The sequence below is a fragment of the Tursiops truncatus genome, chromosome 17, assembly GCF_011762595.2.
Source record: "Tursiops truncatus isolate mTurTru1 chromosome 17, mTurTru1.mat.Y, whole genome shotgun sequence".
Lineage (NCBI taxonomy): Eukaryota > Metazoa > Chordata > Mammalia > Artiodactyla > Delphinidae > Tursiops > Tursiops truncatus.
The window spans coordinates 11,349,027-11,373,045 of record NC_047050.1 but is presented as its reverse complement, the minus strand read 5'-3'; the positions used below and the strand labels follow the sequence as shown (position 1 = coordinate 11,373,045).

The window sequence follows — 24,019 nt, the reverse complement described above, 5'->3', positions numbered from 1 at the left end:
CAGTGTCTTTAAGAGACTGATAATTAGTTTCACAGCACTTTAAATTCTTTCAGATTACACAAAAAGAAGTCATTCAGAGCTATTTTTATAGAGCAAATATAACTTTCAAGAGGCAAATGTAATACTCTAAGTGTAAATGTCTATAAAAAAATCTTTGGAAAAAATATTAGCAAAAGGAATACCAACAGCATAAAAGAATAATACTCCAGGATTAGTGGGTTTGTCTGGGGAAGGAAGCGAGAGTGATTCCAATATGTCGTTTTTTTCTGTAACAACGCATTAGACCTTAGTAACATGGGTTGCCTCCAGGAGGGAAACTGGGCGGCCTGAGGACGTGAGAAAGAAGCTGTTTGTTTTACACCCTTTTGAATTTTGATTCATGTGAACATATTACTCACTGAAAAGTTTAAATAAAATTGTTTGTAAATATTGTAATATACAAAGATTGGCTCTGAGTAAGGATATCAGTAAAATGGTTAAGTCTCAATATTGACCTAAAGAAAAGCACAGTTGCATTGGGAGTCTCTAGGTTACCCCTTGTCTTCTACTGCATTTTAGTGAAAGAGAGGATTTGAAAATTATAATTGTTATAAGATGCTGGAAGTCTTAAATAGGAGACATAATGGGACACTTCTGTGGGGGAGGGAAGTTGGAAATGACCAAATCGTTGGAGGTACTCTCTCATGGAATTCAAATAGGATGTTTGTCTTCTAAATCATTATGAAACCAGGAGCAAATGGTGTAAAATCTTAAGGACAAAATGAGAAAAGTACAAGCAAAGGTATCAATGATGGCAGTAAAGGTAAACGGATAAAATATTCCTTCTAAGAGATAAAGGTGCTCAGATTGGGTGCAAAATGAAACCTAGTGGCAAGAAATGGTTGAAAGCAGTGTGCAGCAGTCTCGGGCTTGGGGATCTGCACTTGCATCCTAATGTGGAGCCTCTGTGGTCTGGTGTCTCAGGACAGCAGAGGCCACTCGGCTTCTAGGTATGCAGATTCTTCTCTTCACGACCCCATCGTGACAGATGTTCTAAGACTCTAGGCTGTAGCTGGAAATTGTCACTGTGGAACTGACCCTGTAGTTATTATAAAACAAGAGTATCTCTCTACGCCAAAATGATAACGTAATTTGGAGGGGTTTTTTAAATAGAGAAAAATGAGTCATTCTTTCCTACTCGTGTCGTAGGTTCTGTTTATCACACAGCTCAGAATTCTGAAAAGAAAAAATTTTCATCGAGCGTATTTTGTGAAATGTGATCTAATCAGGGGGTGAGCGCATGCCCGAGCTGTGTGGCTGAAGCCTGCCGAGTGCCGCCTTCAGCCGTGTCCCGCGGACCTGGCCAGCGCTGCGGGGTGGGCGTAATCCCTCGAGGGCCCGAGCAGTAGGGCTTCAGTAATGTGCCCTCTCCTTTGTATACAATTAAAAATAGGATTTTATTTTTCACAGTGACATAAATATTTGCATGCTGAAGTTAAAATAGTTTCTAGAATGTTCTGAATACAAAATTCTGGATAGGTGTTTTAAATTCATTGAAGCTAGAATTCTCTCTGTGTACGGCTCCTCACCCCACGCCTTCTGTGCATCTCTTCGGTTTTACCTTAAACTCACTGTTAACTTTCCCTGTTGTAAAATTCTTGTCTCTCTCAGTTCTTTCATTGCTTACAGCCAGTCTGCATTCAGTCCCATGTATTTAGTAACCGAAAATAGCTGTCATTCTCCTCTCCTTTCTGTCCTCCTTATCTCCTATCCTGCTTGATTCGGACCTCTGTTACCACAGTCTGGGGTTATTCTGGTGGTCTCTTAACCGTTGTCCTTACTTTTAGGATTCTGTCTTGTAATCTGTCCTCCCAGGGCAGGGTCTTTTTAAAGAGAGAGTTTAAAATACAGGAGAAAATGCATATCAACAGGTTAGAAACATATATTATACCATTAGTACATTATAACTACTGCTTGTCTGTAATTTTGTGTTTCTTCCATGCGTTCTATTTGTGAGGTGCTGCTGATGTGTGTTTAGGTGCTGGAATAGTTTTAACTTGTTTCTGGATTGAGATTTTCTCCACGTTGAACATAATTGTCTTTATTAAATTTGCCTAGAAATTAGACATCTACACTGCAATATTGAGCTTTTTTTGAAAGATCCTTTTATATATACGGTTTATTATAAACAGTGTTTGGGTTTACCATCCCAAGGTGCATTCTCCTCTAGCTGTTTATCCAGTTAGAGAACAATTACAGGCTCCAAAGTTAGCAAGTGAGACCTCAATAATAATTTTATTATGTAAATATTGCGGTTTTTTCTGCCCTGAGTTTTTGTGGTTTGGATTATCTTTTGTCATAAATCCTTATTCTCGTTCTCGTGAGGCCTAGAATTGGATCTTCACAATAGGATTTGCCATGGGCATTATCATGCAGCAAGTTCTGACTGTGAGTCTTTCTAAAAGGGTATAAAGAGGCAAAAGAAGAAAATTAGCTGAACACATGAGTACATAAAATACAGAAACAGTGTTCAACTTCACTACTAAACAAATTCCTATCAAATTTAGAAAGTTAAGCAAACGATCAGCTAAGGTGCTAGTGATAGAAGTTTGTGTTATGACAAACTTTTTAGAAGGCAGTTCGTCACGATGCATCAAGAGTCGTAAACATTTTTTTTCTCTTTGATTTCAGCACGAGACATATATGCAAAGGGAATAATCTTACACAAATGTCAATGTATGTGTGAAGACATTCACATTGGCCTTATTTATAATAGGAACATGTATTAGGTTGTGGTGTTATTCACTGAAGTATTTGAGGGTAAAAGACCAGAATGTTTATAACCTACCCTCAGATGTTCAGAAAAAGAATCAGGTACACACCACACACACGTACACACGTACACACGTACACACACACACACACACACACACACACACAGTACAAATGGTAAAGCAGGTGGATAAAATGTTAACAATGGCAAATCTGAGTAAAGGGTAGTGATAAAGGGTATTCCCTGTACTATTTAGTTTTGCAGCTTTTTGCATTTTTTATTTGTATTTCAAAATGATCTCTAAACAAAAAGTTTTTAAAGTATGGTAATTAAATTATGCATTTATTAAAAATCATGGGTTTATAGTCGGAGTGCAGATTTGTTAACTGGTATTGGACCAGGTCTGTGGTTGTTTATAAAGAAATGGGAGAATTCAAACTTTGGGAAGACGTTTTGAAACTAACCTGTATTCATGGTTACAGAGGGTGGGGGGATTTGGAAGATCATGAGTCCTCGTTGCCAGGAAGTGTTTGCAGAAGACCTGGTGTAAGTCTGCAGCCAGGGTTAGCCTGGCAATTCGTCACAGATTCTGCTTTAATCAAGAAATTCTACTCTAATTTTTAAGTCGTCACACAGAAGCTTTCATTCTTAACTAGGTTTTGTTGTTTGGGGGTTTTTGTTTGTTCGTTTGTTTTTTGGTCTCTGCTGCTTTAAGTGGACTGTTCATGCTAACTACTTTGTGAATTTATCAGGTGTTATTATCTTGGTTCTATGGGGCAAGAAAACAAATTTTCCCAGATATCATCTCTCACTGAAGAGATGTTATGAAGCATTCTTTTTTTTTTTTTTTTTTTGCGGTTCACGGGCCTCTCCCTGTTGCGGCCTCTCCCGTTGCGGAGCACAGGCTTCAGACGCGCAGGCTCAGCGGCCATGGCTCACGGGCCCAGCCGCTCTGCGGCATGTGGGATCTTCCCGGACCGGAGCACGAACCCGTGTCCCCTGCATCGGCAGGCGGACTCCCAACCACTGCGCCACCAGGGAAGCCCTATGAAGCATTCTTTTACCTTTGTTTGTGTTCTTATTACCTATGTTATGGTACAAAAGATAATATATATCATACATATTTACATAGTTTGAGTTTGAGAAAGGGATTTTTCATGTAAGGAAGTCATTGTTGACATTATTTTAGGATGATCAGAAACATTCCTCGGAACATTGTTTTTTCAAACTAATATTTTCTTCTCTGGGGAGTGTTCCATTTTGCAATTTAGATAGAACATGCATATCAGTGGGAATTATACGATGGGTTGTGTTTATTAAGAAATTTGGAAGATCTTAGCTCATTAAAGATACTGCTGAAATTTTCAGATGCTCATGTTAAGTCAGAAATTTTTATTCAGCCCAAAAGGAGATGTGAAATTGCTTATTGAATAGAAAGCAGTTTCTGGTTATACTACTTAAAAGGTGTCATGACAGTCCATGAGTATTCACAGTATGCTAATCACTAATTATTTGTTTAGATAACAAAAAACTAAGATTGGTGCTTCTTACTTAACCTCCTTGTCCCTTGTCTGTCCCCCAGAGCTGTACATGGAATCTTGTAATGGTGTTTAGGGCTATCGGATTACTAGCAGATAATGCAGCTAGCTCTTCTAAGCATGTGATCATTTTATATAACTTTTTTTTTTTTAAGGATTGGTCCACTTTCTTAATAGGCAGATGATTAGTTTCTGACAAATATTTAAACTTCAGTGTTAACGTTAATACTTCTTTGATACCTACTGAAAAACTTCAGCTTTCATCCCATTTTTAGAAGATCCCTAACCTTTCCAGACCTGCCCTATCTAGGAACTACTCCCACTGAGGTCCAGATTTCTGGTCCTCCAGCATTTAATAAACTGATTCTTGATGTCCCGCATTCAACTAATTTTAACCTATTTAGTCTCCTGACCTTATGTTGTGAAAATTCGAGGATTGAGGCACCTGATAATGATGAGCAATATATACACTACCAAATTGGGAGAAAGAGGTAATGGGGGGTAGAGAAGAAAGCTGGGGAGAGAGGAGCTGATTGATTAGAGAGTGGCAGAGATGTTAGGCTGCTGGCTGGGTGGTGTGGACTGAAAAGTGCCCCAGAGCTGGGTCTCCCTGACGCGGCCCCGTGGCTCCCGACCGTCTCTCCTTAGCGTGACAGCTCCCCTTCCGCGGGCTTTCTCAAGTTCTGCTTTCACTCCGCTCTCTGTGGAGAGAGAACCAGGAACCTCCCTCCTGTGAGTTTCCTCCTTTCGAGTATGTTGGCTTCAGTAACCAGCTTTCCGTAGGGTGGATTACGAGCCCCAAATTTTCCTACAGATATTTTTCTATGTCCAATTGGCCGTACACCTGGTCTCTTGAAATATGATATTTTGACTTTTAAATTAGTTGGGCTTAATGAAATGGATTCCATATTGACTTGGTGTCAGAATTCATCTCTTGTTTGCTGTACATTTGATGCCCCTAAATTTAGTAAATTATTCTTTTAGTTACACATTCTTTTTAGCTTATATAGTAACAAATTCTAATATCTTTAAACATAAAAGCATTATTATAATTCTGCTCCACATGTGCACTGATACCTTCCTTTGCAAGGTTCTGGCGTGGTTATTAAGTAGTAAGGGAAGCTGCCAGCTTGAAATTTTCATGGAATTCACCAAAGCTCATTGACGTCATCCAGACTGGAAGCCATGGTCTCTCTGCCAACGTTGGACAAGATGTAATACCAGGAGAATGTTTTTTCATGTCCACACAAACGCAGTTTTCCGTTTTCTTTTACTCCCGACACGTGGTAATGTTCCATTCTATGTAAATGTGTTTTGCCCATTATCTTGAGCCTTTTTATTCATTTTAGCACTTTATTCCACCCCATACTAGGGAACCTTTCAGGATATTTACATTGTAGCCGAAAAGGCTTTTAGCCTTACTCATCTTTTTGTTCCTGGTTTCTGGCAGCCTCTGGCTCATTGTAGAGATTGAATATATTCCTGTTGCATCAAATTGACTAAAACTGCATATCTTCTACCAGTTGGACTTAATACGGTCCCATTTGTATTTCTCTAAGTATGATCTGTATTAGCTGTAAACTGAATTCAGGCTGGCTACTGCCCTTCTGTTGAATCAAGTGTCTCATGTTGTCTTTATTATAATGACCCACTCTGAAAGCAGACAAAATTATTAAGTGCTGCCTTAGACCCTCAGGTGCGTTTGGTTTTGTGTTGTTTCTTATCTTCCTAACAGGGCTGTGTTAGACTTGGATACTTGTTTCATACTTAGTGACATGATCAGGAAGAACATCTGTTTCTGCGTTTATCTTGAGCTTAAAAGCTTATGTCATACTGACTTTATTGTCTTAGTTCATCTTAGTCTTTAATGTATAGTAAACTCCCACACAAACTCAGGTCCTCTTATATTCCGAAGCTTTTACTGCTTCTTCCCTTTAAGAATAGAAGTTGTTGCGTGGCGTTTCCCTCAGCCATGACTTTTTCTGCGTTACATTGTTTTTCTTATTATCTTTCATACTGTACTGCCTGGTCATCACTTTCCTATTTACAAGCGTATTTTTTTTTTGTTTTTAGCCATTATTTGTTTGATTTGCTAAGGTGGCTGTCCATGATCTGTCATTTAGTCTCTCATTCAGATGTGAGTGTGCCAGCCTCTACTTATAGTTCTGGTATTATAGACTAAGGTCATATCTGTCTGGAGTTTCTATTAAATTTTAGTTTGTTCCCAGTCATTCATTTATCTTGAAGTCATACCTGGTTGTTTCAGCAACACTTCTGTAATAGTTCATAGTCACAGGAAACAATCTCATGTCCTTTTCCCCTGTCTGTTCATCATGCGTGTTCCTGCCTCCTTCCTATAACAGTCCCCTTGCCAAGCAGTGCCTGTAGAGATGAGTACTGCTGTGCTGAATCGAATTAGGAAACCGAGCATTCTGCCCCCCTGTATGCATTTTTTTAAATGTATCTAGTTTTCCAGGAGATTGTGAAGTGCCTGCATTTGAAAAACCACTGATTTTTGTTTCTTTTTTGTCTCAAATTGAAAGAATATCTCCTAGATACCTTCTCTAACTTCATAGCATAAATTAGGGAACCGATATGGCTTGGACCTTAACCTTAATAAAATTTAATGATAGTTTAATTCTGCCTGACCTTTGGAGAATTGGAGAAATTGGAGATTTAACTTTAAGCTTTATTTTGTACGTTATACAGTAAGGCTTGTGTGCTTTCTTTTCCTTCTTTTTTTCTCAGCTCACTAATAAGGGAATTAGGAATGTAACAAATAAGGAGCTGTGTTCAAGTCCTACGTTTGAGCGTAAGAGGGACCCAACATGTCACGTATCCCGTCTCTGTAGGAGAGTTGGGAGTGATACTGCTCAAGACGTGTTGATTTTCCAGCCCTTTTGTTTCCTTAACCTATTACCTATATTTCTTTTTTCTGTCCACTTTCTAATATGAAGGAGAAAAGAAATGCCTAATCCATAACAATAAGAGTAATCTTTTAAAAAGGGTTTATAGAATATTAGTTTATTCTCATGTTAACATTGATCTAATTTTAGATTATGAGTAGCTCCTTTATTTCTTTGGTTTGTAGTGAAGCTTGGAATGTCTATATATTTATTTTAAAGTAATGACGTATGCATATTTTGAAATCTTTAAATGTGTGCATTTAATTCTACAGTATGTAAAAGTGTACAGTGGTCTTCAGAAGGAAGTTATGCTGTCATGAAGAATAAATCTGGCTTTGTTAAAATAAATAGTATGAAGTCATGTGCTTAAACATATTTAAACATGAAACCAATGTTATATGTCAGTTATACGTATTGTTTTAAAAGAATTGATACCTGTAACAACTATAGCCATTAATGTTAGTGTTTATTCTTTGCCCAAAAAGACATATTGCTGTATTATCTCTTTTGATTTTTACAACAGTTCTGTAAGGCCTGTTTTACAGTGAGGAAACTGACAATCAGTTCAATAACTTAAATAGCTTTCCTAATATCACAAAACTAGTAAAAGGGGCAGGGCTGGGATTCAAAATCAGATATGTAACTCCAAGGCTGATGTCTTTATTTGCCCTGCTGTACTGCTTCTCCGTATCAGAACAAGCTACTCTACTAAAGACCATTGCTCTGAACACCTAGCTGTTTTTTCTCCATTTATCCATGCATGCTAAATGTAAAAATTCTTCCAAGAAAACTTGAATTTAGATGTAGCTAAATGTGTTTATTCAGTATTAACAGTAGGCTTTCTGATATGGCTTCCGTTTTTTAAGGAAAATTAAAGAGGAGATTAGAATGAAGAATGTCTTAATATTTTTTATTCAGTTATCATTCAATATGACCTTGCCCTAGACTAGAGTTAACACCTTACAGCACTGAATTTAAAAAAACAATTTATGACAGTCTCCAAGGGTAATTCATGCTAATGCGTCTAAATGATTGTCACGGTTTTAAGGTAGCAGGTATAGTGACTGCAGGACTCCCTCTTGTGGACAGTTAAAGCAAGTAGTGGTCAAGTCTCAAGATCCACAGGCTTTTCTGTTAAAAACCTCTTTTGTCTAATAATATCGGTGACATCTTTGCCATGCCGTTTGGATGACAGACAGAGAAGAGGGTCTGTAGGAGAGCTGAGAGTGATACTGCTCAAGACGTGTTGATTTTCCAGCCCTTTTGTTTCCTTAACCTATTACCTCTATTTCTTTTTTCTGTCCACTTTCTGATATGAAGGAGAAAAGCAAGAGAAAAACATGGCTTCTAAATTTGCTGCTATCCCACATTTCAGTACTGGCTCAGAGAAGCCAGGAGTGGATGACTGGAAGTAATTCCCATGTTCATTAAGTAACGATGCTCATTTAGTTTTGGTGGGTTGATTAGTTTGTTCGTGATCACAGAGTGAGGTAATGTGATATTTTAGACAAGAACCAGCAGCGCCAACAGTTCTTAATAGTAACTTGATTAAGTCACTGAGCCCTGTCGGCTTTCTAAGCTGGATTGGAACGTAGGTAACCATGTAAACTAGAACAAGCCCGAGACTTAAATAGTCCTAGCCTGGTGGAAACTGGGCTTGAATAAAGACAACTTTAATCTGTTGTCTTTTATGCTGTGAAATAAATACTGGTGTGTCTCATGTCACAAAATGAGTTCTTGAGAATATTGGTTAATAGGGTCAGATTTTATGTAATATGGTCAGGGGGTGAGCCTTTTAGCCATTTAACTGTCTGAATGAAAGTACTAGTTAAGTTCTCAGAATCACTCTTTCTTGTTCCCAGTTCCCCATGTATCCTCTTTTTATCTGTTCCTAAATGATACTACTTATTCAACTTGATACCTTCTCAATAGTGGCCTCTACTTGCTTGTTTCAGTATAGGAATTTTATTTTTAATCATTGTAGGGAATCAGTGTGTATCTGTGTGTGGAGGAAGGCTGGGGGTGGGGTGAAGCAAACCTGAAACTAAAATTTTCCATCTTAACATGATCTCATCATGCTTCATCCTTGATTCATAGTTACTGATTCCCTTTTCTTAGATCATATTTTGGAAGCTATTCTAGGAGAGTTCTGGAAACCTCTCCAATTTTCTTTTAGAAAACCTATCCTCCAGTTTGATAGTGTGTTTTAGAAGCCATTGAAATGTGCTCCTATGTGCTTGTTCTACTTCTGAGGGTTTGTTGTAAGGGAATCAGGACGTGTGCGAAGACTCAGTTATAAGAATGTTCACTACAGAGTTGTTGGTAAGAAAAATGAAAGTTAGGAGCAGCCTAAGAGCAGAAAGATTTAGTAAATTATGATAGTTTCATACTGTGGGATAATATGTGGCTAGTAAAAGTGATGGCTCATGTAAGTGCCATTTACTGACTTGAAAAGGTGTTCGTGGATTCTTAAGTTAAAAAAATGCTGTGAACTGTCTGGGATAAAAGAGAACCTGTATGTTTATGCATATATAGGAAATAATTCATAGAAAAATACCTAGCGCACCAGGCTGTTGATAGGTGTTGTTTCTGGACTGCTAAGCCTTTCCATGCACCTTGTCCCCATTCTCAAACCCAGGTTGAGCGGAAGAGAAGGCTTAGGGCAGCTATTCCCAGAAGGGACCAGGCAAAACAGCTTTTAAAGGAAAGGGACAGTGTGGCTCAAAAATAACAGGGTAGGGGGGCTTCCCTGGTGGCACAGTGGTTGAGAGTCCGCCTGCCGATGCAGGGGACACGGGTTCGTGCCCCAGTCCGGGAAGATCCCACATGCCGCAGAGCGGCTGGGTCCATGGGCCATGGCCGCTGAACCTGCGTGTCCGGAGCCTGTGCTCCGCAACGGGAGAGGCCGCAGCAGCGAGAGGTCCGCGTACCGCAAAAAAAATAAAAATAAAAATAACAGGGTAGGAAGCTCTAGGGGTTGGTTCCTCCATCAAAACAACCACTAAACTGGAAAAAAAAATGGCAGAATTAACTATTTCAGGACTCTGGACCCTGACTGGACACTTACAACAGCCAGGGGGGTGCTTGATGAGGGAGGGACTGCTGTTCTTCGGCAGTTAAGCAGTGTGCACAAACCAGTGATCATCCCCCGCTCCTCAGCCTCTCGACCTGTGGGGAGAGTGGCCCGTGTTTCTTTAGTGACTTGCTGAAGCCAGGTGGGCAGTGGGGACCTAGTCCTCCAGAAATTTGGGGTTGCTTCTTGACGTCAGTCTGGCAGATCCTGAGGGTTAGGCACAGACGTTTGCCTTGGTTTCAGCCCTTTCAGCTGCAGAGGCTTTGCCCAGAAGCATCTACCAGAAGATTTAAAGTATCGGTACTTCTCTCCCCACCCCCCAGCCTTTGGAGCCAGACATATAAGGGAAATCTGTGTTGGGTCTTTGGCTGACTGCAGAGATACTGTAGCAGGAATTTCAGTGACCACACACAACAAAGAATAAACAAAGTCAGATAGATATGCAAAGACAAAAATAGTCTGGTCACAAAATAGTCACAAAACAGATGGCTTCTGCCCACAACAAGCAGAAATAAATAGCCCTGGAAGAGTGAGAGATTAGATTTCCAGTTGCCGCAGCATAATACTCACAATGTCCAGTTCTCAATTAAAAACTATAAAACATACAAAGAAAATGGAAAGTATGGTCCATACAGATGAAAAAATGAACTTCACAAAAACCATCCTGAGGAAGCCCACACATTGGAATTGCTAATCAAAGATGTTAAATCAACTGTCTTAAATGCTCAATGAGCTAAAGCAAACCATGGGGAAAGAACTAAAGGAAATCAGGAAAACGTTGTATGAACAAAATCAGAATCTCAATAAATAGAAATTATAAAAAAGAACCCAACAAGTTCCAGAGCTGACAAGTATGATAACTGAAATGAGAAATTCACTAGAGGGATTCAGCAGCAGATTTGAGCAGGCAGAAGAAAGGATTGGCAAACTTGAAGATAAGAACATTGAAATAATCCAGACTGAGAAGCAGAAAGAAAAAAAGAATGAAGAAAAATGATGAGAGCGCAAGAAACCAGTGGAGGGATCATCACGTGTACCAACATATGACTCATAGGAGACCCAGCAGGAGAAAGAAGAGAGAAAGGGGCAGAAAAATGATTTGAATGGTGGAAAACTTCCCATATCTGAAGACATGGATATACACATCCAAGAAGCTCGGTGAACTCCAAGCAGGATAAACTCAAAGAGATCCACACAGAGATGCATTATAGTCAAATAATTGAAACCCAAAGGCAAAGAAAGATAACTGGGGCAACCATGGTATAAGCACCTGAATATTGAATATGTTTAATGCTAGAGCTGAACTTAAAATGCAAATGGGGATTGGAGTGAAAGGGGGAAAAAAGCACTCTAACAACTAACAAACACTGGAAGAGGAAAAGGCAAAGAAGATGGGATATAGAGTGATTTCCTGTATAGTGTTATTTCCTGTTTGTAATAATAAAACATTAAAGAATGATATCTAAAGCTGACAAGTAGTGGAAAACAAGTAGTGGAAATATAAGCATATTTAATAAAATGAAGGTATTTTTGCAAATTGTGAAGTTGTAGCAGTGCCCTTCAGTAGAGGATTGGTTAAATAGATTATGGTCCATCCATATGATGGAATACTTTGTAGCCTCAGAATGAGGAAGGTCTCTGTGTACTGATAGGGAAAGAGCTCTAAGATAAATTAAAAAACAAAGTACAGAACAGGTTATATGGTATGCTGCCATTTACGTAAAAGAAGTAGAAACATAGTGTATAATGATGTTTCCATATATTTGATCCAAAAATTGAGAAAGGATACCCGCAAAACTTTTAAAAGGTGATCATTTTAGGGGAGAGTTTGGCATTTGGTTGGATCAGAAACTGGGTAGGGGTGAGGTTTTTCACTGTGCTCTTTTCTCCCTCCCTCCTCCTTTCCCTCCTTGATTTTCATTTTTGAAACGTGAGTGCAGTACATATTAAAAATTAGATTAATGAAAAAAAATCAGATACCACCCCTCCCCCCATTTGGGTCCCACCCCTCCCCCCATTTGGGTCCTATACTAAGTCTCAGGCAAAGCTTTGAGGTAGTTTTAATTACCATCTCTGCAAAGTCTTATGGGATTTTCAGTTCTTTCTGGAATGTAATCTTCTTAGGTATAGGCTCCTCAGGCCCCTTAGGTGAAGAAAATTCTTTTCACTGGATGATTTGCCATTTCATTTGGACAGGTTCTCTGTCCTTTCTTAGATTGTATGTGAAATAATCAGTAATTGTTAAGGCTGGTTCTATCACTAAGTGAAGGTCTGTTTCTTATCCTGTTGTATAGGTTATTTGTGGGATTAGTCTTGCTGGAAGGCATTGGGTTCCTATGATGAGTGAGCTTTTCCCCTTCAGTTAATATCTAATATTCATGCTCAACTTAATGTGGTCAAAACAGAACTCTTGATAATGAGTCCCAACTTCAGGGCTCTGTGAAACAGGAAAAAAGACGAATTATGGTTAGTTTTTTTCAGTCAAGGAAAATGAGACATTGAGAAGTTGTGACTTGTGAGAAGTCACCTAGAAGATAGGAATAAGGCAGGGGCAGGTACAGCCGTGATCTCGTGGGTAGAGCCCTGACTCCCAGACAGTGCCACCTGTCTTAACCATTGACAGTGTGAATCCTGCCATGTTGAGGTAGGGACTTAGCACAGTGGATTGAGCCCCTTCAAACGAGGCTTATTAATTTTTTGGACCTTATGTAATTATCCTCCCAAAGAGATTCTCCAGTTTACTTCAAGGGTGGATTAGTTTGGACATACAATTTGGGAGCAGTGATCCTACTGTCAGTGTCCACACACAGGATGCAAAGGAATTGCCAGTGATAAAATTGTTACCTTTTGTGTGTGATTTAAGATACTAAATTGAAGGGAATGCTTATGAAGTCATGCTTATGACCTTGAACTCTTTCAGGTTGCTTTTCCATAATGAATAGAATACGTGTCTTCTGCAACATTTTTTAGAAGCTTTCTAAATGCCTTGGCTCTAATGCGTTAATTGTATTGCATTTCTACTTTGGTTTCTAAGGTTATATTTGTAAAATGGGGATGATAATCTTTGCCATCTTCACAGGACTGTTGTGATTATTAAATGGGATGGCAGATGTGAATGTGCTTTTTGTAAAACAGTAAAGTGCCTTGTAAATGCAGAGATGGCAGTACTCGTATTAATTAGTTCTCATCTGCTCCCCATGTGTTCGTGTCATTCCACTCTGGCCCTTCCAGGTCCAGTCTTTTCTAGGAATAAGACTAGAAGGGTCATATTAAATTCTTGTATTTCTGGGACTTCCCTGGTGGTGCAGTGGTTAAGACTCTGCACTCCCAATGCAGGGGGCCTGGGTTCGATCCCTGGTCAGGTAACTAGACCCCACATGCATGCCGCAACTAAGAGTTTGCATTGCCACAACTAAGAGCCCACAACTAAGACCCAGCACAACCAAATACATAAAATTAATATGTATTTAATTGAATACTTCTATTTCTGTACATTAGCTTTTTTCCCTCTGTGTTTCTTTCTGTACATACTTTCATCTAAATAAGGACAATTTTGAATAATGGTATACACAGAATTTTATCATAAACAGTCAATAAACCATACTGTAGAGATGTAATAAGAAACTTGTGCGTAATACTGTGGACACACAGGCTTTGTCAGTAGATCTGTGTTTTAAAATCTAGTTGTCAGGGACTTCCCTGGTGGTGCAGTGGTTAAGAATCCACCTGCCAGTGCAGGAGACACGGGTTTGATTCCCTGGTCCTGGAAGATCCCACATGCCACGGAGCAGCTAAGCCTGTGTGCCACAACTACTGAGCCTGCGCTCTACAGCCCTTGAGCCACAGCTACTGAGCCCAAGTGCCACAGCTACTGAAGCCTGCATGCTTAGAGCCCGTGCTCCGCAGCAAGAGAAGCCACTGCAAAGAGAAGCCTGCACACCGCAGCGAAGAGTAGCCCCTGCTCGCCGCAACTAGAGAAAGCCCGCACGCAGCAACGAAGAGCCAACACAGCCAAAATAAATAAATAAATAAATTTATTTAAAAAAAAAAATCTAGTTGTCACCCTACATTGGCTGTATGATCTTATATATATTATATATAATATATAAACCCTATATTGGCTGTATGATCTTATATATATTATATATAATATATAAACCCTACATTGGCTGTATGATCTTATATATATTATATATAATATATAAACCCTACATTGGCTGTATGATCTTATATATATTATATATAATATATAAACCCTACATTGGCTGTATGATCTTATATATATTATATATAATATATAAACCCTACATTGGCTGTATGATCTTATATATATTATATATAATATATAAACCCTACATTGGCTGTATGATCTTATATATATTATATATAATATATAAACCCTACATTGGCTGTATGATCTTATATATATTATATATAATATATAAACCCTACATTGGCTGTATGATCTTATATATATTATATATAATATATAAACCCTACATTGGCTGTATGATCTTATATATATTATATATAATATATAAACCCTACATTGGCTGTATGATCTTATATATATTATATATAATATATAAACCCTATATTGGCTGTATGATCTTATATATAATCTCTTGTAGATTCAGTGTGCTCATGTATAAAGTGGAAGATAATAATACTTGTTTTTTTAACATTGTTGAGGGCTAGATGAGATACCTCTTCTTTTTTTTAAAATTCATTTTATTTATTTATTTTTGGCTGCGCTGGGTCTTCGCCGCTGCATGTGGGCTTTCTCCAGCTGCAGCGAGCGGGAGCCACTGTTTGTTGCGGTGCGCGGGCCTCTCATTGCGGTGGCCTCTCCCACTGTAGAGCACGGGCTCCAGGCACACGGGCTCAGTAGTTGCGGCTTGCGGGCTCCAGAGCACAGGCTCAGTAGTTGTGCGGCATGGGCTCAGTTGCTCCACGGCATGTGGCATCCTCCCAGACCAGGGCTTGAACCCATGCCCCCTGCATTGGCAGGCGGACTCCCAACCACTGCGCCACCAGGGAAGCCCTAGATAGCTTTTTTTAAAGCACATGGAACATTACTTTCACTGAACTTATTAAACTAACCTCATTTCCTCAAACATACTAATTCTAGTTCAAACATAATTGCTTGATATTAATAATGTTACCATTTTGTTTCTAGTCCTTTTAATGTAAGTTACATTGATAAAGATAAAAATTTAACTCCACAGTTGTTCTAGATACTCTATTTTAGATCCACTGGGATGAAAAATGAGAAAAAACCCACGTAACTGTGCGTTATCTTATTTCTGGCTTATGTCAGTATATGGGAACCTCAAAACTCATCAGGTATTTCAAAAACAGTATGCATTTATTCATTTACTCAGTATGTTTTATACATACCTACATGGCACTATTATTAGGCTTTGGAATACAAAGATGAAAAAAAATAATCCGTGCCTGTATTGGAGATCATCATTTGTTGAAGGAGACAGATAAATAAGCAGTTGTAATAACAGCCTCAAAAGTAGTGTGATAGGTGTCTGCACGGGTAGCCTTGAGAACCCAGAGGAGGTGCCTCCCATCTCTCCGAGATGGGGAATGTGTATATAGGTGTCCAGGTGTGCTTCCCAGGGAAGGTGTCATCTGAGTTGAGTCTGGAGAGAGCCAGAACCTGGAGCATAAAGCCTTTTCTTCCAGGCCAAGAAGATGGAGATCGTTTTAAAATGATGAGGGATCAGTGAATATTTTTATTTAGAGCAACATAAACAGATGTGGAACTTAGGATAATTACCTAGATGCATACCTCCAAGCAGTGGCATCAACATCAATTTTATTATCCTCTACATTGCCATCATTTGTTTAATACCTATTATATAACTGACTCGTGTGTATATTATCTCATTTAATCCAGCACCCTTTGAACTAGATATTATTGCCATTATTTTATAGATGAGAAAACACTGGGTGATAGAGGTTAATAGAACAGTTAGTGACTGGACACAGAAGAGAGAATGTGTTTGATTACCTGTCATTCCACCAGTGGGATGTTAATGGAAGGTAAGATGAGAGATGATGGTCTGTTGATCCTTAGTCTTCCACTTTGATGTTTCGTATTATGAACATTTCACTTAACTTAGTTAGATTCTAGAATTTAAAGATAACATTCATGCTCTACAAGACAGCTTGTAACCAATGTCTTTTATTTTGTCTGGTGCCCCAGAAACTTTGGTTCATTCTAACACTGCAGGGACACATGACTGGTAGACTCATGGAAGGAAAACGTATCCATATCCAATGTGGAACCACATTTTTTTTTCTAGACTTTTTCATCTTGCAGGATTTTTATCCCTATCCTTTAGAACTCTTACAGGGTATAAGCTGCTTTATTCTCCATTCCATCTCCTTTTCCTCTGAATAAACTTCTCTTAAGGAAAGATTTGAAATGATACCTCATTAGGATTTGAGATGTTTGAGTTGAATAATTAATTCTCAAAGTCTCATATATAACTTGGGACCTGGCTTCTCAGTATGAAGGATAGTTTGAAACTAGATTTTGTCTTTCTGCTTCATAGTGTTTGTATAGTGTATTGAAGCGATGGCGTGAAAGGTAATAATTCTTAGGAAGTTAAAAAAAAAACTGATTATTAATCTAACCACACTCCTCATTAGCTTTCTAAATGCTGATAAAATTGGCAATTTGCCCTTCATTCTCAGCTCTTTAATTGAAAGTACAAATAAAGTACCTCTTCTCTTCTAGAAATATGGCATGGAAGCTGATTAATTTTAAGACATATTTGTATGTCACTAGAAGGGGTACAACAAAGATAGGGTATGCACAGTTTTGAGTCGCTCTACTCACCTTTTACTCCTTTTATTTCAGCTCAATCTGAAATCGAAGTTTCTGTGTCTGCAAGGAATATCAGAAGGTTACTAAGTTTCCAGCGGTATCTTAGATCGTCACGCTTTTTCCGTGGTACCAGCGTTTCGAATTCTCTAAACATTTTAGATGATGATTATAATGGACAAGCCAAGGTGTGTATAGCTTTTTCAAGAAAACATTAATTTTTAGATAAGTTTAACGAAGCCTTGTTTTTCCCATATGGTACTGATTTATAGAGGCTTTTTTTGTATGTGAAATCAGTTGAACCCATTTTTCAGGTTTTCCCTTTAGAGCAGCTAGCTGTTCATCCTATAGTTAGGTATTACAGAGCAAGGAACATTTCTGAAGTAACTAAAATAATGAAAATGTTTTCAACTTATTATAACAGCAAGTAGATCAATAGAAAGTTAAGCTATAAGATCACACTTAACGCTGGGAAGAATATTATGGATTGTCTGATCTAATTTCTGTATTTTGTAGCTAAGAACAGTATGGCCTTAAAAAAAAAAAACAGAACACTATGGCCTAAATAGTATAAGGAACTTGGTTGAGCTCCCCCAGCTGGTTCGAAGTAAACCCAGCACAGGAAGACTCATGACTTTCAGTCAAATGATTTTTCATAATCTCTTGTTATCAGTGAGATTTTTGGAAGATTTAGATTTTTTTAAAAATTAAACCTGGTGATTGTGTGCATTGTTTTCTTTATATAGTTTAAAAGAAGTATGTTAATGAAGGTGGAAGTTAGTTAAGGTTGTTTTTGACCAAATGAGGATTTTTTAATAATCTTATGTTTCTAATATTTGTAAAAGTATTCTTTGACTTAATACTTACAGGCCAGATGTTGTCAGTTTGTGTAGATAGGGTCGGGGTACCCACTCTACGGTTATACTAAAGTGAAAAAATTTGCCTCCCAGTTTGATAAAACAAGTCAGTGAAAAAGTACTGATGCTTTCCTTAAATTTTAAAATGTTCACAAGTTTTGCTTTTTAGAATGAGAATATTATGTGTATCATTGGCTGTTAGTATTATAATCTCAACCAGTAGTACCTTAATGTTGCTTATGTCTATTAGGTCATAAATGTATATGACAGTGAAGTTTTGGATACAAAATAAAATTTTTTTCTTGAAAATAAAGTCCACAAAATTTTCAGGTTACAAATACATGGTGTAAAAATATCTATTTGAGTTTTAGGGTTGTGGGATTTATTTACTTGGCTGAAATAACCATCAACCTAAAAATTAATGTTAAGTGCTATTGACTCTTTTATAAGGATATTTAAAGAATATAAATAAATACCCATAAATTGGGAGTGTATTTTCAGAAAACGAATAACAAATAATTTGAGTGTAGTACAGTGTAAGCGTCTGGTGCCTGGGTTCCAGAATCAGACCACCTGACGTCAGATCCCAGCTCTGTTACTTTCTTGCTGAGCAAGTTAGAACTTTTTGCCTCTTTCCCCATCTATAAATGAGGATTGAAAACAATGCCTGCTTGATAGTGTCGGCATGAAGAGTAAGAGTGAGTAAAGCACTTTTAACAGTGCCTGGGATATAGCAAGTGTTCGGCTATTATAATTTACTTTTATTCGATTTTAAAAATCTGGTTTCTAGACCATGCAGTGTATGAACCACACTTCTGTGATGTTAAGTTATATTAGAATTCTTGACCGTTCATGGGAGTATAGGAATAAGTTGAAGGGAACACTAACCTTACCTATACATTTATTAACTGGAAGACAAAATAATAATTGTTTTTTCAAATGGAGTTTATCCCTCTGGACATGTTTTGGAGCCATTTGGAAAGGTCATGATTAAAGGGAGAATGATACTTAACATTCCTTAAAGTAAATCAACCACTTCCCATTTTCATTAACTTCCCTGTGGACTGTCTACAAAAGATAGAGAATGTTACTGAAATTAAATTACAGTAGGAATGTTTGGTTTTCATTTCAGTGTATGCTGGAAAAAGTTGGAAATTGGAATTTTGATATCTTTCTATTTGATAGACTAACAAATGGTAAGTGAAGAATTTGACTTACTCAAGTTAATGTATTCTTGAGATTGCTGCACTGACGGTACAGCCGCTGGTGAGCTGCTGCTTTCATTTACTTAGGTTAGGAGCCCTCTGCTGGCAGAGGGAGCATTGTTGTGTTGCTTCTTTAGTGACTGACTTGTAAGCCTAGAGAATCAATCTAAAATTTTATTTTTTGATTATTACTCTTAGTAGTAATCAAAATTAACCACTGTCATCATCACTTGGGCGTCCCTTATTAATGCTACTGTTGTTAATAACCCAAGGCGAACATCACTATCTCATCGTTCTTTTTTTTTTTTTTTTGGTTTCTTTTGTACTGTAGTCACAGTGACATGCTCTGATCTTGTATTCCAGTTTTGATAGCCCCAGATATGTGGTAGATGAATGACCTTTTGAGAGATGGCTTTTCTTCTAGCTCTGGCTCCTAGGCTTTCCTTTCTCTGCTCACTTGAGAGATGGTGTGTTAATGATCAGCAGCAGTGGTTCCTCCTGGCACTGCTTCTCCATGGCGGGGTCGGGTGGGGTGGGAAGAGCTCATGGCTTCTTGAGGGGGCGTATCAGAATCTATGGAAAGTATGAGTACTTTGAAAAAGACAGGTGATTCTTTTTTTTAGATGTTGGGGGTAGGAGTTTATTAATTAATTTATTTTTGCTGTGGTTCGTCTTCGTTTCTGTGCAAGGGCTTTCTCTAGTTGTGGCAAGCGGGGGCCACTCTTCATCACAGTGCACAGACCTCTCACTATCGCGGCCTCTCTTGTTGCGGAGCGCAGGCTCAGTAGTTGTGGCTCACAGGCCTAGTTGCTCCTCAGCATGTGGGATCCTCCCAGACCAGGGCTCGAACCCGTGTCCCCTGCATTAGCAGGCAGACTCTCAACCACTGCGCCACCAGGGAAGCCCCAAGACAGGTGATTCTGATCTGTTTACCTCTTTCTAAGTTTCGTTTTGCTTTGCGGGAAGGGTTCATTTTTCTTTATTCTGTTTGGGAATGGGAACAGAATTCCCTTTGAGAATCATTCTTTATTTAGTGTGAAATTTTTGGCATTAAAAAAAAAAAACGTGGGCTTCCCTGGTGGCACAGTGGTTGAGAGTCCGCCTGCCGATGCAGGGGACACGGGTTCGTGCCCCGGTCCGGGAAGATCCCACATGCCGTGAAAGCGGCTGGACCCATGAGCCATGGCCGCTGAGCCTGCGCGTCCGGAGCCTGTGCTCCACAACGGGAGAGGCCACAGCAGTGAGAGGCCCACGTACCGCCAAAAAAAAAAAAAAAAAAAAGGTGGTACCTGTTGTCCAACTAGACTTTGCCCCTTTTGCCTTAATATGTTTTAAATGAAGCAGAGTGGAAAGTTCACTGAGAGGAAGTCAGTTCTGTTGGTTGAGAATGAAATAAATATGTGATTCACTGCTATACTTTGAAATCACTTTTTTTTTCTTATTTTACTTTGGAATAAAGCTCCTTTCCTAAGAAAGCCAAATATGGGAAATGGACAAGCAAATAGAACTGTATGCATCTTGAGAACAGCATGGGTCTAGCTTTTTAGTATCACTACGTCATTCGCTCTGAGCTATATGGCCAGGCATAGTGAGGATACCTTTGTGATCACCTTCAGGTTGTCTGTGGACTGCTGACCGAAAATAAACTGGAGCGACCCAGGCACAGGTGTAAAGACAGTGAAGTTCTCCTCAGTGGTGGAGCCTCCCTCCCGCTTCCCTGCCTTTTGTTTTTCCCCCTTTTCTGTTCCTACTCACCTCTCTTTTGCCCTCTGGTGACTAGTGTCTGTTCCTCTCCCTGCCCCCACTTGGGCCTGTCCACACAGAAAAGGCTCTAATATCATTTAGGGCCTATCGGAGGCTCTTACTATCAGCTGTCCTTCCTTGCAGCCATCCCCTTTTTGAAAATATAGGTGCCTCAGCTTCTTCTAGATCTGGGAAACTCCCCTTTCCTAATGCAACACAAATATTGCTTTAGTCATTATCTCAAGGTAAACATAGATAAGACAGTGCCGCCCTTAACACCTTCAAGGTCTAGCCTCACATAAACACTAAGAGCTCATAGCCTATTCTTAGTCTCCTGAGACACTTGTCACCCACTGAAATAGTTGATTGTTTTTCTCTAGATTTTATTTTTAAAAAGAACATACCTGCTAGTCAGGGGGCGTGGCGATAGAAGTGGAATGAGGGTGACGGTGCAGCATGGGCAGAAGTCATGGCCACTAGTCTACCTCCGTTAACTTAGCCCTTGGCTTCCCTTCAATCATCTCACTCCTTTTTTGTGGAGAAGGTGGCCGAATGGTTTCTTCTTGCAGTTGTTAGGGGTTAGTAGAAACCACCCACGGTTAGCCACCCACCTGTGCCTTTACAGATGGTGATATCTATGTTCAGTTCACTACAGTCACCCAAAAGTTACAGGAATTCTGTACGTGAAGGGATATTATCGGGAAACAAGTGGGCAGGAGAAAAGTCCTTTAACTTGCATTATTTAATTGGATCTGCTTTCCTTTCAAAGCTGCTTAGCCTGAAACGAATTCTGGATGATATACGTACATAGTATCCAAGTATATAGTTTTCCCTTCTTGCTGTCGATCTGGTGTGTTCTGTGTTTCTTCCTCTGGTGATTTCCCACATGATACTGTGAGGAAGGCAGGGAAGAAACAAAACTCTGATTCCCAGCTTGTCCACTGCAAAGTGGGAAGTGGTTTCTATCTGGTAGGATATATTTGATGCTGCCTTTGCAGGAATGAGTTAGGTTACATCAGATAGCAAGATAGGGCTTGTCTCCCCCAAAAGTCACCTGGCGCATGAGGACCCTCGTTGCCAGGCCTGTGTTATAGCCGTAGCCCAGTCCTGCCAGCTCCCAAGTATTGAAGAGAATCACATCCTAAAACCTGTTGAGAGCCGTAACACCTTAGGCAGGTCCGTCCTTTCATATATCTTTATATAAAGGGTAACTTTTCTATAAGTACAGTTTTCTTTTCCAAGAAGGTGTTTCCATTCTCACATAAAATAACTGCTTCTATGCCTGTTTCTTGTTTAACGTATCAGCTAAGCATCATCACTTGCTTTGAAATGTTTCGTTGACTTGTGTTCTTATTTACTGGTATTAAGTCAGTTGGTATCTTATAAACTGAAAGTGAGAAAAAACGTTGCATACAGTTTTTCATTTTGATATGGGCGGTACGCTTCGTTAGATTGGCTCTTGTCACACTCCCCCAGGCTTCTTGGTGGAGGACGTTAACATGCGTTTCTTACTGCCATTCGCCTGGATTCCAGACGAGGGTATCTTACCATTTGATTGCAGCTTTCTTAAAACTTATTCTAGATCCTAGAAATTGGTAATGTATTTCATTAGGTTTGGGAAACAATTTGGGGAGAATCCTGCGATTACCTAAATACACAGAATGAATATACATTCTTTTTTTTAAATTGAGGCATAATTGACATAGAACATTACGTTAGCGTCAAACATGCAATGTATGATCTGCCCTTTGTATGTACTGCAAAGTAATTGCCACAGGGGGTCTAGTTAACATCCGTCAGCGTACATAGTCACGGTTTTATTCATTATGATGAGAATTTTTAAGACCTTCTCTCGGCAGCATTCAAATACCCAATGCACCCATTTTGTCCCCTTGCCCCACCTCTGACAACCAACCGCCGGTCTGTTCTCTGTATCTGTGAGCTCGAGATTTTGTTGTTTTTGTTTTAGATTCCACATATAAGTGAGATTATACAGCATTTATCTTTCTCTGTCTGACTTACTTCACTTAGCACAGTTCCCTCAAACTCCATCTATGTTGTCACCTATGGCAAGATTTCCGTCTTTCTTATGGCTGGGTAATATTCCACTGCATATACACCACGATTTCTTTATCTGTTTGTCCATCGATAGGCCCTTAGGTTGATTCCATGTCTTGGCTGTTGTAAATAATGCTTCAGTGAAGATGGGGGTGCAGGTGTCTCTTTGAGATAGTGATTCCATCTCCTTCAGATATATACCAGCACGTGGGATTGCTGGATCATAAGGTAGTTCTACTTTAAATTTCTTGAGAAACCTCCATGGTTCTCCATAGTGGCTGCACCAGTTTACAGTCCCACCAACAGTGCACCAAGGGTTCCCTTTTCCTCACATCCTAGCTAACGCTTGTTATCTCTTGTCTTTTTGGTAATAGCCATTCTGACAGGTGTGAGTTGATATCTCATTGTGGTTTTAATTTGCATTTCCCTGAGGATTAGTGATGCTGACCAGCTTTTCTTGCACCTGTTGGCCATTTGTATGTCTTCTTTGGAAAAATATCTATTCAGATTCTCTGCCCATTTTTTAAAACCAGATTGTTTTTTGAATATACATTCTGAAATATCTCTATATATGCCCTAAGAAAAGTTGGTTGTTACCGTGGTTATGACAGAAACATAGCTCACTTCTTCACAAGTGATTCTAGACCCCATGGGCTCATGTTTTTACCAGTAGAGTGTTACTAGGATTTGAGTGCATGTTTACATTTAACTCCTTAAAGGGAAAAGATCTGAAATGGTTTTTTCTTCCTGTGTGAAGGTGATGTGTCGGATGGTTTTTAGGAAGACTCTCTCTTGGTTGCCACATCCTTCCCACTGTTGCTTATGCAAACCTTGTTCCAGTTCGTTGACTTTTTTCCTCATCTGTGGGCTTCTGAACAGTTGTTCAGGCAGTTTTGGATAATTAGTTTAGCCTGATAGTTCTTTGTAATTTTTCATAAATATTATTACTACAAATTTTCATTGTGGGACTAGTTGGGTCTTTTATACATGTTTGTAAGAATCATAGATTTTTTTCGAGAATACCAGAATCATGTTTATGTTAT

The 24,019-nt window shown here is 39.0% G+C and overlaps 1 protein-coding gene across 6 annotated transcripts in view; it reads left to right on the top strand.

Annotated features, from left to right (window-relative positions):
* Nucleotides 1–24,019, top strand: part of PDE7A (phosphodiesterase 7A) — a 114,330-nt gene that overhangs the window by 72,662 nt on the left and 17,649 nt on the right. For 5 of the 6 annotated variants that reach the window (XR_012327197.1, XM_019925254.3, XM_073794451.1 and 2 more), the window contains exons 4-5: nucleotides 17,150–17,301; nucleotides 19,103–19,166. Coding sequence is in view for 5 of the 6 variants with exons in the window: in XM_019925254.3 (XP_019780813.1) it covers nucleotides 17,150–17,301; nucleotides 19,103–19,166 (216 nt within the window). In the remaining variant the exon portion in view is untranslated. Of the gene's footprint in view, nucleotides 1–16,218; nucleotides 16,327–17,149; nucleotides 17,302–19,102; nucleotides 19,167–24,019 lie in introns of all 6 variants that reach the window. The other variant, XM_019925257.3, reaches the window with a different exon arrangement.